Below are 13920 nucleotides of genomic sequence, written 5' to 3'. Positions count from 1 at the left end.
GCTATTTTTTCTATAACTCCATTTATGCTAGATTTGAATTTCACGTGCACTGTTATCACTTTTTGATGCACGTTCATCTTTATGGGCCAGTCCTTTCTTTTGATTATCCATTTTTGTAAAACATTACATGGGTCTACCACGGGGAGATAAGGGAGCAGCACAGCTGCAAGCTTTGCAGTCTGTGTGTGAACTGATAACAGACACTCAATGACAGGCACTGATGGATGTTGAAGGAAGGAACGTGGTTGTTCGTGTGCACATCCGTTCTTTACATAGTGATCTGTAGACCGAAGAGCTAGTGGGAACTTTGTACTTTATGCAGTTAGGTGAATACACTAACTGATTTCAGTGGTAACTGAAATCTGTGCCTGTCCAAACCATGCACAGCAAGGACCACCTATGCTTCAAAGGACAAGTTTGGAGTCAGATTTCTGGACATAACTCCCAGCTCTGCCTCTTACTTTATAACCTTATGTATAAAACTCACTTAACCCTTCTGGGCTTCAGCTTTTTCATATATAAAATGAAGAGACTAGCACAGACCTGAAGGGGTTGTTCTGAGGACTAAATATACGAAGACTATTCAGAGCAATGCTTGACCCTTATGTATAATATTAGTATGTTTTAGCTATTAACTACCACAAATGTGATGATGAACACTTACACAGCGTCGTCTATTCCTGCATTGTCTAATACAGAAGCTACTAGCCACACAGGGCTTTTTCGATTCAAAGCTAATTTAATTAAAATTAAATAAAAACTTAAAATTCAATTTTTCTGCTGTACTAAGCACATGAAATGCTCAATAGCTCCATTTTCAACATTGCAGAAGTCCCATTGAACGGTGCTGTTCTATGCTCTTGGAGTATGTGTCAATCTGATATAAATAAACTAGTCATTTCTGGCTTAAAGTCAAGAAGGAATTATTAAGTTCAAAGGCAAACATGAGAAACACATGCCAATGAAAATAAAAACAATTTCAATAAAACGTGTCAACATTGATAAACTCTAAACAAAACAGGCTAAGTTTCCCTCAGCTACTTCCATCCTTTACAAACTCAGCTTAAAGTGAAAAAGATTGCCCAAACTTCTTAAAACTCTTTTTAAAACACTAAAGAAAAAAAATCCATATGAATTAGTATATAATTATACCTATAATAAAAGAAGTAATACTTTAAGCAAACTTAACTACATTCCATTCACATTCATTTATTCTTTTTTTCCCTGCTTTTCCAAAAGAAAAGAAACCAAATTTCTAAAACTGCAAATGATTGAATTTTTCTTAATTTTAATTCTCTGCTGTGTTTTTTCCACTGGTTCTACAGTACTGAAGCCCTGGATAACCATAAAACCTTCAACTGGGCAGGAGACGCTTTTACAGCACATCCCTTCTAGCTCTGTATCCCAGACTGGTCAAGCACCAGATTTTACACAATCAGGGCTAAATAAACATTTGTCAAGTTGAACTGAATTAGCAAGACCTTATCCAAAGATAGCAAATATCAACATCATGTGGATAAAGAATGCTTCTGGAAAGAGGGGATTGTTACAAAGGAATATGTTTTATGAAAATTTTTACACCAAAAAATCCTGAAGGAATCTCTCGTAAAGAAGTGACCATTTATGTCAAGACCAACTTTATCTAGAAAGAGCAAACTTCAATAATAAGTTAATATGATACATTTCTGGAAAAGTTCATGGCTATAAATGAATATAAGTAAAACAATTTCCCTTACAATTTTTAATACAAGTCCCAAGGGAGGATTTCCCAAACTACTCCTTAAAAGAAAAAAATTACATTACCACACTATGTTAAGCCTTAGTATTGTCCAAATCTTACCAAGTATCTCTTTTACTGATAACAATGATATATTTATTATGTCAGTTGTTCCTATAAGTCACCATTTTAAAGTTATTGAAGTAGTCTTATTTTTTCGTAGATATCCTTGTTTCATGACAACTTCTTTAGTGCAAATAACATTCCTGAGTAGAAAATAACTTTCTAAGACCTTTAAAATGTCTGACTATCCTAATATAGAAAGAGCTTCAATAAGTTTGAGCTGAATTCAAAACATATCCATTTGAATGAAGTTGGTAAGTTGGTTCTCAAAGATAAACCCAAGGCAAAATCTCCAGGTAAGTAATAGTAATAGGGAAAATATCTTTAAATACTGTTAAATTCATAAATGTAGATTGAAATCCAAATACTCACATTCCACTACCAATGAATGCTTACATCATATTAAAGCTTCTTGCTAGAAAATACTTTCTTATTCAGAATTCTTCAGGTTTCTGAACAGATATTTAAATAAAGACTCAGAGAGTTCAACTCATGAGACTATATTAAGCCAGAAGTACAAAAGTAACTTCTTATCACAATCCCACATTCATAGAATCTTTAAAAATCTGATGTCAGGTTTCTTAATTTTTTTCATTTATTTTTAACTTTGTCTCAGGATAAAATCATGTTATTTTAAAAACAAGGAGATTCCTATGGGTATTATTGCTTCATATCAAATATTAACTACATGCATGAAAGAAAAGGCACTAACAGTATAATAAGGATTAATTCACCTCACGAGTTCCTTCTAAATCAGTAGGGTAAGTAGCTAAAATCTCAGATGTCAGAAAAAAGATAAAAGAGAAGGTGGATGGATCCAAAACTTTCAACATACCAGTTTTTCCTGGGCCTATAATTTTTACAAACTGTCTCAGATTTAGATATACTATTAAATATTCAGCTGCCTAAATTCTTTCTGGAAAAAGGCAAGGTGCAAACAAATAAATGACACCTAAATATCTGTCATTCTAAAGCCGAGGTTATTTGCATTAGCACTGGTAGACACTTGACGGTGGCTTTTCCAGAGTCTTGGTCAATGACAATTCTGGCAACTGCCTCAGTGCTTTCCTATCTTTGATGATGCTATTTATATGCCAGTTTGTTTTATGGTGGCAAATTTTATTTCTTAAGAAGTATATTGGCTTGTTTTCAAATTATGATTTCTCACAAATAAAATGCAAACAGAAACAGAACATTCATTTTCATTGCTTCTGTTTTCTTTTATATTCATTAAATCACTACTATTTAGAAATAAATATTAAAATGCAACTTACTGCCTTGTCCTGTAAAATCAGGTCCAAGAGCTATATTAAAGCTTGTTATAAAGTCCATAAATAGTTTTGGGTAGCAGGATAAAACTTACTGTTCAGAACATTCTCCAGTTTTTGCGTCATGGATCCTTCAACTTTTTCCGTTCCATCCGCTTCTAGTTTTTGATGGATGGCTTAAAAAAAAAAAAAAAAACAAAGCTTGTTAGCATGCAGGCCATTTTAAAGGGTGGGACTATGTTACATCAAAATGACATTTTTAAACAGCTTTAAAAAATGGTCCTATTATTTTCTCTGCTGGAAAGGAGCACAAATATGCCATACTCTGCAATGTACTCAAGAGACACACATCTAAGTTATTCATAGTTTAACATTATTAAAATAGTACATTCTACACATACTCAATCACCTGAACTTTAAGACTGAGTGGTAAAAACAACTGAATTAAAAAAGAAAATGGAAAAAGAAAAGCAATACTTCAGGTGTCGTAGGTCTTATTACTATAGATGGAGCTTTTCCAAGCCAAAACTCAGAAATATGGAACACTCCAGGTCCCAGGCATTTCAGATAAGGGATAGTAAACCTTTAATAACTTCCATTTGGCCACAGGAAAGTCATTCTTATTCTTCAATTTCACCATTTACAAAATAGGAATACTATTATTTTGAGTTTACTAAGCTCAAAACATTTAATTTCAACCTTAAAACACATGGCAAAATACATATCATTCATTCTACAATAAATTATTTCTCTGAGAGTTCCCAACTAATACCTAGCAATATCTACCAAACATTAACCACAGATGTGCACATTACATTGGCGTTTTTTTGCTGTTATTGATTTATGTCTGCCTGAACTTGATAAAGATTCTAAGGAAATCATTTAGTAATTTATATTTAAAAATTGTTTTACCTATGAAGAGAACATATTTTAAACAGAACAAACCAGGCTTATTTACAGGTGAAGAATTAGGAAAATTTTCAAAACAAAATGGTCAAATACAATTAATTTCAAATTCAAAAGTATGATATAAAAAATTAAAAACAGCAATGCAAACATCAATTGAGCCATGAACATATAAGCTAAGTTTCTTATATATATTTGTCATCTTTTAAAGAAGCCAGTGCCGTAGCTTCCAAATTTTTTCTGTTTTACAGATGGGAAAACCATGGCTCCATGAAATTAAAACAAGTTGCCCAAGGTCACAATGCCAAACCCAAAAGGTGCACTCAAGCTGCCTGATCTCAGCACATAAAACCGAACCCCAAATTCCCCTTAAAGAGTAAAGCAAGCAACTTCTGCTGTCTAAGCTTCTGTTTTCACACATATAGAATGAGAATAATATACTCATATCAATTGAGAACTGCATTCAGTTGTAAAGAAAAGAGGCTTCTCTTCCTGAAAATAATAACTGCTAAAACACCCAGGATTTTTTTCATATAACTTGCTACAGCAAAAAGACTAATGTAGGATGTTTAACTCAAAGGCCTTCACAACTAGTATGCTGAAATAAACACCACCTTTATATGATACCTATTCCATAACATTCAAATAGTGAGTTAGAATTCTTTCTTCAAAGGAACTATGGGTTCTTCTTAATCCACCAGTGACAGGTGGCAGATTTAAGTTAAAACAAACAAAAAGACATGTATTTCTTTTGATCAGAGGTATACGATTCAATGTATTTCCCTTGACTCAGTGGTCAGAAAACTGACTCAAATTCAGTCCTCAAGTATACTAAGAACACAGTCTCAATGCCTGATAACATCTATTTTTCTGTTCCTTTTAATTAGTTTTTAATTCTGAGCTGGCTCTTTTTTATCCTTTTTTTTTTTTTTTTTGGAAAGCCACTTGAACTTTTGTTTAATATTATAAAATAAACAGATTGTACCTCTGTTGAAGACAGACATTCACAGGAAGAAAAAGAAATCGTTAGAAAAAAAAATCAACGACTGCATTTTTATTTATCTTGGTTGATTCACAATAAAGAGAAAATAATTTCTTTAATGTCTTAAATTTAGATTACGTGGTAACAATGACATAAAATGTTTCCACATGTCAAAGCTTAAACTGAAGTTCAACTTGTTAAGTTAAATAGAAAAGAACTTCTTGCCCTATCTTTAAGGAAAGGGTACAGACTATGCCTAAGTATTAAAAAGCTGAACTAGAGAGGTTTCCCATGTTGTACATAGGCAAATCTGCTCACGTTCTTTATTTAGATCCTGCTATGATTTTGTGACAATACTGCTTGCAAAAGAAAACTCGGCACATGTTGCAGTTTTACTGAGGGGGCACTGCGTGTGGTTCCTCCAGGGCAGGAAGATACTGCGCCCTGCAGTAGCCCTGCCTCAAATGTTACCTTCTAAGTCAAAGTCAGCATTAAAGGAAGTCATGCCGCCACGTTCTCTGATGCTGACAAAACCCATCACTGATCAGCAGGTCAAGATGAGGTGACCCTGGTCCCCCGGCTCAGTTTACAGTCCTTTCTGCTGACAAAGCAACTCCCTCCCGCCCATCTCCACCACAGCAGAGCCACTGTCAAGCTGTCAGCCGAGCATGAGGACCCAGAGACACTGGGATCTGATAAAGGCAATCCTATTTTCCAGGAAATTAAACCAAATAACCCAATGTCTGGTTCACTTGACCTTTTATTTTCTCTGAAAACATTTTTAAGTAGAATAACTCAGTAAGCAACTTGGTACATGATCACAGGTTTGTTATTTTTTCTAATCTATTAAAACTTAAATATGTGAAGCAGTTGAACATCGTAAGTTTATACATAGGAGACAACAATGTCTATATAAAGCACCATTCCAAGAAAAATCAGGGTTATAGAAAGAATGCCTATTGATTCACTACAACTGATTGTTTTATTTAACTCTCCAATAAAATGTCGAAGTCAAACTTACAATTTCAATCAAAACAACTTCATAATACCTAACCATGCATTTATATAAGGCACTAAGACATGATGTGTATGTATATGCAGAATCCAGAGCCAGACACAAACTTAGGTACGTGCTCTAATCACTGTACATTACTGCTGGCCTGTGTGAGAGACAAATAATCAAGCCAGATCAGGGACAGGCAAACCACTTCTATGAAGAGCCAGACAGTAAATATTTTTGGCTTTGTGGCCACACACAACCCTCTATCATATCATCATCTTTTTTCTTTTAAAGGAACCCTTGGAAAACACAGACATGTATAATAAAGCCAGGCTATAGCCTAATTTGGTTTGCACGCCAGTCTCCAAGGATTATACTTACTAAAGTAGGAGATGAAGAAGGGTTAGGGTAAGATGCATTAATAACTTAAACTTATAAAGAGCCTTTCAAACATTTAGTTTCCACTTCTTATTCTGCCAAACTTTTGTCAGAGTAGTTAAGTCACATATTTGAATTGGTTAAGTAATCTGTGATTTCTTTCTTTCCCCAGTTATAAAGAAGAAAACAACAAATAATAATTTCAACTCTTCTATAAAAGACTATCAGGTAAAAACCATTCTGACTTAGATAATTGTCCTAGATAACCACACCTGCCTAAATTATCTTCCTACATCAACAGTCACTAAAAACAGAATGTATCAAAAAATCAGTATGGCTCCCACCACCCAGAGGAGCAGCGATAAAAGAAACATGGAAGAGAGCAACATGTGTCCTTTCCTCTGCTTTGGCCTTTTTACTCCAGTGTCCTATAAAGAATACACATTTGTACATTGGGGCCCACAGCTGGTCCTGAAAGAAGCAAGTGATAATCCTGGCCTTGCCGCTAAAATCAAGTGACTGTATAGGTTACTAGTACACAAGCTCCAGGAGCATTTGGAAATGGTTGCTGGAACAGAGAAGGTGGTCTGAAGGCACTGAGGAGCACAGGAAAGCCTTTACCATTGTACTCCAGGAACACCATCACCACCTGGAGGAATGGCTGGGCGGTAACGGCTGAGAACCCACCGCTCCTGGTGATTTCAAGAGAATGGAAGGGAATGACAGAGTGAAGGCCATGGAAAAGTGAAGTCTGGTGCTGGGAATATTTCTGCAAGATATAGTAAAGAAAAAAAACTATGCTAAACACACTGAGGTTAACACTGGCAGAGAGGTTATTCCAGACACACTTCCTGCCAAGTTCTAACCAAAATACACAAGAGTACACACAGGAACATGAAAACTGAGAATGGCATAAAAACTTAAAACTAAGTTACTAATGGGACACCTACTGGATGGACTACAAAGCAAAAAAGACTTGGGTTGGGTATGAACGGTCCACTCAAAGAAAATAACAAAGATGCTGATGAGCAGAGCAGAGAAAGTGTTTGATTTACATGAATCCCCTCCATCTCCACCTCACTGTGTAACATGGATGGCAGAGACCAGAAACTTCTTCAAACATATTTATAACTATCTTCAGGACTATAGCTCTGTTTCCCCATTACTCTCATAACTCGTTCCTTTTACAAGTATTTAGAGACCAATTTCCCCCATTATCTCAGACAGGAAACTGAGAAAGGCATATTTCTGCTGGGCAACTGAGCAGCCCACAGAAAAATAGAAAGGGTGTTAGGCACCCCACAAGGTAGAAGCAAAGGAGTGACATTTTCATAAAAGATCATTCAGAGACGAACTATAAATCATACCAGAAAAAAACCAAAGTTTTAAAAACTAAAAGTATAAGTCCATAGATAACTCTAAGACTTACTGAATGCTAAATAAAATGAATCAAAATAAGACCTGTATTCCAGTATCTCCCACAAAGGTGGTTTTCCTTTCTTTTTTCTTTTGTTTATTCAAGGCTAAACAAATATATCTTTTTTTCTTTTCTTGTCTTTTCTTTTTTTGAGACAGAGTCTCACTTTGTTGCCCTTCATAGAGTGCTGTAGTGTCATAGCTCACAGCAACCTCAAACTCCTGGGCTCAAGCAATTCTCTTGCCTCGGCCTCCCAAGTAGCTTGAACCGCAGGCACCCACCATAGTGCCTGGTTATTCTTAGAGACTAGGTCTCGCTCCAGCTCAGGCTGGTCTTGAACCTGTGAGCTGAGGCAATCCACCCACCCCGGCCTCCCAGAGTTCTGGGATTACAGGTGTGAGCCACCATGCCCAGCCTTAAACAAATATATATTTTAAGCATTTAGCTAGGCAGAAAAACAAGCACCTGGCCTACAACAAATAAAGAATTACGCTGCCTAAGGATTTTGTTTCTGCAACACTAAATGTCACTGGATCAACGTCTTCATAAAATTATTCTCTTACAGCTAAGTGGTTGTCCTATACGAAGTCAAGAGACATTTCCAGAGTTTAAAAGATATAACATAAAAGATATGCCTTTATGTTCCAAACAAAATGTTCAGAATAAAATTCAAAGATGGGAAAGATGATATATAAAAGAACTGACAATAAACATTAAAGCAAATTAAATAAATATTAAAGCAAATAATGTGGTAAATATTTTATAATATTAAATGCAACCCACAAAAATAAATTCAAAACAGAATACTGAAATGGAAAAGAAAAGGCAAAATAAATTTGGGTTTATCATTTCAAATTAAGACTAAGAAAAAAGAAAAAGCAGGAAATAAAGATGTTCTAAACTGTCATATGTAATAGAAGTTAAAAGACAACCTGTAATAATTTTAAAACATTTCTCTCAAATCTGCAAACAAAATAGCCTATGTAGCAAAGAGGAAAAAAATGAAGAATAAAATGTAATTGAAGAAAAAGAAAAAGAACAGAATGTTCAATATGATAAATGTAAATGGCTTAAATTGTTCTATGAAAGGGTAAAGGCATCAGAATGATATTTAAAAAATAAAAATCCTGCCACATATTGCTTCTAAGACACATGTCAAAAACAAAATTCCTAAAAGATTATAAAAATACATATTATAAGTAATATATTAAGCAAATGTATACAAAAATAAGTGTATAAAATGTTAACACAATATTATTGTTCAGTGAAGTATTTAATCTTACCCCCCAAAGGTGTGGCCTTTCCCCTCAGCTCCTGGGAGATAATCTATAAATTCTTGGAATGCTCTGCCTGATAAAAGTGTCTCATTTACCTGTGGATCTTCAGTCACATTAGATAGTCTAATAATGTCATTTTATAGTGAGGACTTTTGGTCACTCAATATCAGCTTGAACTTCTGAGGGGTGAAGACTGAGGTCAGACATAAGTATGTCTATATGACGAAGCCCCAGTAAAGCCTCTGAATATGGACACCAAGGCTTGGAGAGCTTCCTTGGATGGCAGTACTCCATGTGTGTTGTCACACATTGTTACCAGAAAAGTCAGCACAATCCACAATCCCTCTGGGAGACACCTGGAAAATTCCACGACTGGAATGTTCCTAGCCCCTGCTCCACGTGCCTCTTCCCTTGGCTGATTATAATCTGTGCATTTTCCCTGTAATAAACCATAAATGACAGTGCAACAGAGCTGCACCGAATTCTAGCCAATTACCAAACCTGAGGGTAATCTTGGGGACTACTCCTACTTTGCAGTTACATTCTCATAACATTAAGAGAATCTAAGCCATCAAAAGTTACCACGTAAACACATTTTACATACAAAGAAAAACTGACAGAATCAAAATTAGAGAGATTTGTCTATCAGATTTACTATAAATAGGCTAGATTTAAATAGTGTAATTAATCGGGCACTGATAAAATATCAAATAGCATACCCTGAAGAGAACATCCTCCTCTTTTTTTTTTTTTTTTAAATCTTTGGCATATTTTTTAAAAAATTGGTAAATATTAAGAAATACATATATATTTTGAGACAGCCTCACTATATTGCCCTCAGTAGAGGGCCGTGGTGTCACAGCTCACTGCAACCTCAAACTCTTGGGCTTAAGTGATTCTTTTGCCTCCGCCTCCCAAGTAGCTGGGATTACAGGTGCCCGCCACAATGCCTGGCTATTTTTTTGCTGCACTGTCATTGTTGTTTAGCTGGCCCAGGCTGGGTTCGAACCCACCAGCCTCAGTGTATGTGGTTGGCGCCATAATCATTGCGCTAAGGGCGCCAAGCCAAGAAATATATTTTCTGCTCACAATACTATAAGACTAGAGACTAACTTCAAAAACAAAAATTTACTACAAACTACTTGGTCCAAGAGGAAAATTAAAATCAAAAAAATTTTAGACAAAATGGTATTACTAAAGAATCAATGTTTTAAAAAAGGAAGTAAAATACACAAGTAAACTAAACAGATAATGAAAGTACCTATATAATGAATTTTTAATGATTTAAAAATTATAATACAATAGCTAAAAAATAAGAAAATCTTGAATAGAGAATTTCAAGGGAAAACCAGACCAAAAAGAACAAAACATAGCATGACAAGGTTTTAAAAGTGTACATATACATCAACTGCTGCTGCCGACCCCACCCTGAAGCCACCTATCCATTATAGTGTCTCCACCGAAGAGCAATCAGACACTAATGGACTCTGGTATGATAAAACGGAAACCATACAGTATTGCTCGTGGCCAAAAATGTTGAAACTGAATGTTATCTAATGCCTAATTAGATAAGTTCAACCTATACAATGGAGAGAAAAGTTAAATGACATGATGAGGAAGTAATCAGTCAAATCCACAGTGTGTGGTATCTCATAGGACAAATAATCTTGTTTCTTCAACAAATCAATGGCATGAAAAAACAACAGGTTAGGGAAGATAAGGGGATTTTTCTAGTTTAAAAGAGGCTTGAGAGATTTAAAAATCAAATGAAATAACCTGAATTTGATTTGGATCTTGACTTGGACAAATGAACTATACCAAAGAAAGTCTAGGGATAATTGGAGAAAATTAACCATAAACTGGGAATTAAATGCTATGGAAGAATTATTGCAAATTTTGTTAGCTATGACAATGGTATTATGATTAGGTACATCCATGTCTTTCCATGAGGGATTCATACTAAGGTATATAGGAGAGAAATATCATGCTCCTTGAGATTTGCTTTAAAGTATGTCAGCAAAACACAAATAAACCAACTTCAAAAAATACTGATAAAGGAAGTATGAAAAAATACAAGAGTTTTTAAAAACTAGGTGATAGGTACATAGTTGATTATACCATCATCTTTAACATGTTTGAAAATTTTCATAATAGAAAGGTGAAACAAATTAAATGAGCTATTTATGTAACAGTTCTTTTCAATTTTAAAGATGTAATTCCTAATCTACACATTCCATTGAGAATACATACGCCAACACATCAATGTATATCCATATGATTCTGTATAACAGTAACACTACAACCTGACAAAAAAAGCATTTTACAAAAGTACAGATTAATTTCATTTAAGGCTATAGTTGAAAAAAGTTATAAAAAGCTACTAACAAATCAAATGCTATAGCAAACTAACATAATTACCCAGAGGAACAACAGGTTTTCTCTAAAGAATAAAACAGGTTCCTAACATACACAACTCTATATACAATATTATCACAATTTTATAATATGTACTCAGATAAGGTAAGAAAAAACATCAAAAAAAAATCAAAATGTTAATGTGATTATCTCTACAATGGAAGTAGTTGTTGCTAGTTATTTACCTGTGCAATATTTTCTACAATATGCATTTCTTTCACATCAAAAAGCAGAAGCTACATATATGTGCATGTGTCTAAAGTTTTCAAATTTACTATTTTAATCAGTTTCTATATGCCACTTATTAGTAGTTTGCCAGCATTCTTTGTTCAACTTTAAGCTGCCAAGATACTTTTAGAGCGAACATCTAATAAATGAGAACACACAAATTTAATGTACCAAGTAACATACTTCTACAGTGAATGTCTAACAAATGAGACTATATAAATTTAATGTACCAAATAAAACTTCTTAAAATCTGCCCACAATAAAGTCATTTATAGAAGCAAAAAGCATAAACAAATACAAATACCTATGTGTACATAAATATATTTCTTAAAAAGAGTGGAGAAAAAAGTCAAATCTATCTTTCTGCCAAGAGAAATCACTTTATAATAATTTATGAAAATCATTTGTGTAGCTACTAGGCATATGAATAACCATCTTTACTTGATTTTACTAAACTCTATTCACATATGCTCTTCTCTCTCTTCCTGATATGGTTAAGATTAACAACTGAGACTTAGAAGAGCAATAAGCACAAAGAAAGAAAAGCACAAGTATCACAATGAGAAGAAAGAATTCAACGTACTCAATTCTAATATGAAGGCAACAGATGATCTAATACAAGGGGTGAGTAAGGGAATGAGGGAAAGGGGAAGAGGAAGGGGGATGGGGAGACACGGTGTATGGCATACCACTTAGGGGCAGGACACAATTATAAGAGGGACTTTAACAAATGCAATCAGTGTAACCTAATTCTTTGTACCCTCAATGAATCCCAAACAATAAAAGAAAAAAAAAGCAATCAGGCACAAAGCATTTATCAAAGCAGAGGACCTAATTTCTCTGTGTCCTCATAAACATTCACATTTTACCCCTTCAAAAACTTAACCTCTATCTGCAAGGAAAGAGCTGCATCAGACATACACTTAATGTCTTGGAAGTCAATTAAGCACATTTGGCACATGAAGACAGGGCTTTTAAAAACAATCAAAAGATGTCTGTACTTCAAGAATACGAATCAATTTTTAAAATTTGTCTTTCTGAATTGAAGAAAGTATAGCCCTTAATATATAGTTATAGTTATAGATACATAGCTATAGGTATCTTAGTTTAAAAAGAATTGGGTTAACTTGTATTAATATATTTTACTAAACTATAATTGAACTTTTATTAATTAAAGGTAGTTGAATAAAAAACCTACCAACGTCTTTCGCTGAAGTGTCTAAAGCTTTGACAGTTATACTTGATACAACTTCCCTCCCATATAACCATGATGGCACAGGCAGTGAGACAGCTGCCTTGGTATATGTGTGTAGGGAGGACCGCTGCAGTAAGAGCTAAGAAGAATGATACCTTGTCATCAGTCCTTTCCGAACTGAGCACACACTGAGTCACATTTATAGAATTAGTCACATATGTAAGATATTGATGGCTGCAAAAGGATTTTTAAAATCCTAGAATTTTACCCAGTGAGATTTAATTTCTTATCAACCCTGGAGATTAGACATCACAGAAGAGTAAAGTAGTCTTTCATTTCACACATGGGTCAACAAAAGCCTCAGAGATAAATTTTTAAAGTATCAAGCCTTCAAAGAGATGCCAGCCTAGTCTGCAACAAATATTTATGGCACATTTTAGATCTCTACTTTAATAAATACAGTCCAAATGTCACACCCTGTAAACACCCTGCAAGCGGCGTCGGGTTTCCAATTGTGGAAGCTGCCAGCAGATGGCTCTGAGGATCACCTTACCTGAAAGGGCATCTTGTGCTTCAAAGAATGTACTAAGACCCCCTTTCACATATGCCAAACTGCCCTCACTCTTCTTGTTAGCCTGCTTCTTGAGGTTGGATACTGCTGTTCTGAAGTCATCAAAACTGAAATGAATAAAGAAAACAAATATTTAAGGCATCTAACACGCAAAAAAGATATAATTCATCGGGTGTAAAACACCAGGAATGCTAACACCTATGTTAAGCAGCATACAGATAAATACATGAAACCAGATGAAAAAAAAACTTATCTAGATCCAAGCTTTTATTCATTATGAATGCTTAAATTACAACAGCTACATAAGAGTTTCATAGCCCTCAAAAAATAAGTATTTTTAACAAGAAATAAAACTAACTCTAAGATACCTGGGATTCTTGCTAGAAATTTCAATAAACTCAGAAAGTCTGGGGGGAACAAAAGAGTTTTGTAGCCCTCAAATG

The 13920-nt window shown here is 34.6% G+C and overlaps 1 protein-coding gene across 8 annotated transcripts in view; it reads right to left on the bottom strand.

The window, feature by feature from the left end:
- Positions 1-13920, bottom strand: part of EXOC2 (exocyst complex component 2) — a 221781-nt gene that overhangs the window by 139671 nt on the left and 68190 nt on the right. For all 8 annotated transcript variants that reach the window (XM_053602529.1, XM_053602530.1, XM_053602531.1 and 5 more), the window contains 2 exons: positions 13460-13584; positions 3204-3284 (listed from right to left, as the gene is read on the bottom strand). In XM_053602529.1, coding sequence (XP_053458504.1) covers positions 3204-3284; positions 13460-13584 — 206 coding nt within the window. The remainder of the gene's footprint in view (positions 1-3203; positions 3285-13459; positions 13585-13920) is intronic.

This window comes from Nycticebus coucang, chromosome 9, assembly GCF_027406575.1.
Source record: "Nycticebus coucang isolate mNycCou1 chromosome 9, mNycCou1.pri, whole genome shotgun sequence".
NCBI classification, from domain to species: domain Eukaryota; kingdom Metazoa; phylum Chordata; class Mammalia; order Primates; family Lorisidae; genus Nycticebus; species Nycticebus coucang.
This window is presented reverse-complemented; position numbering and strand designations above follow the sequence as displayed.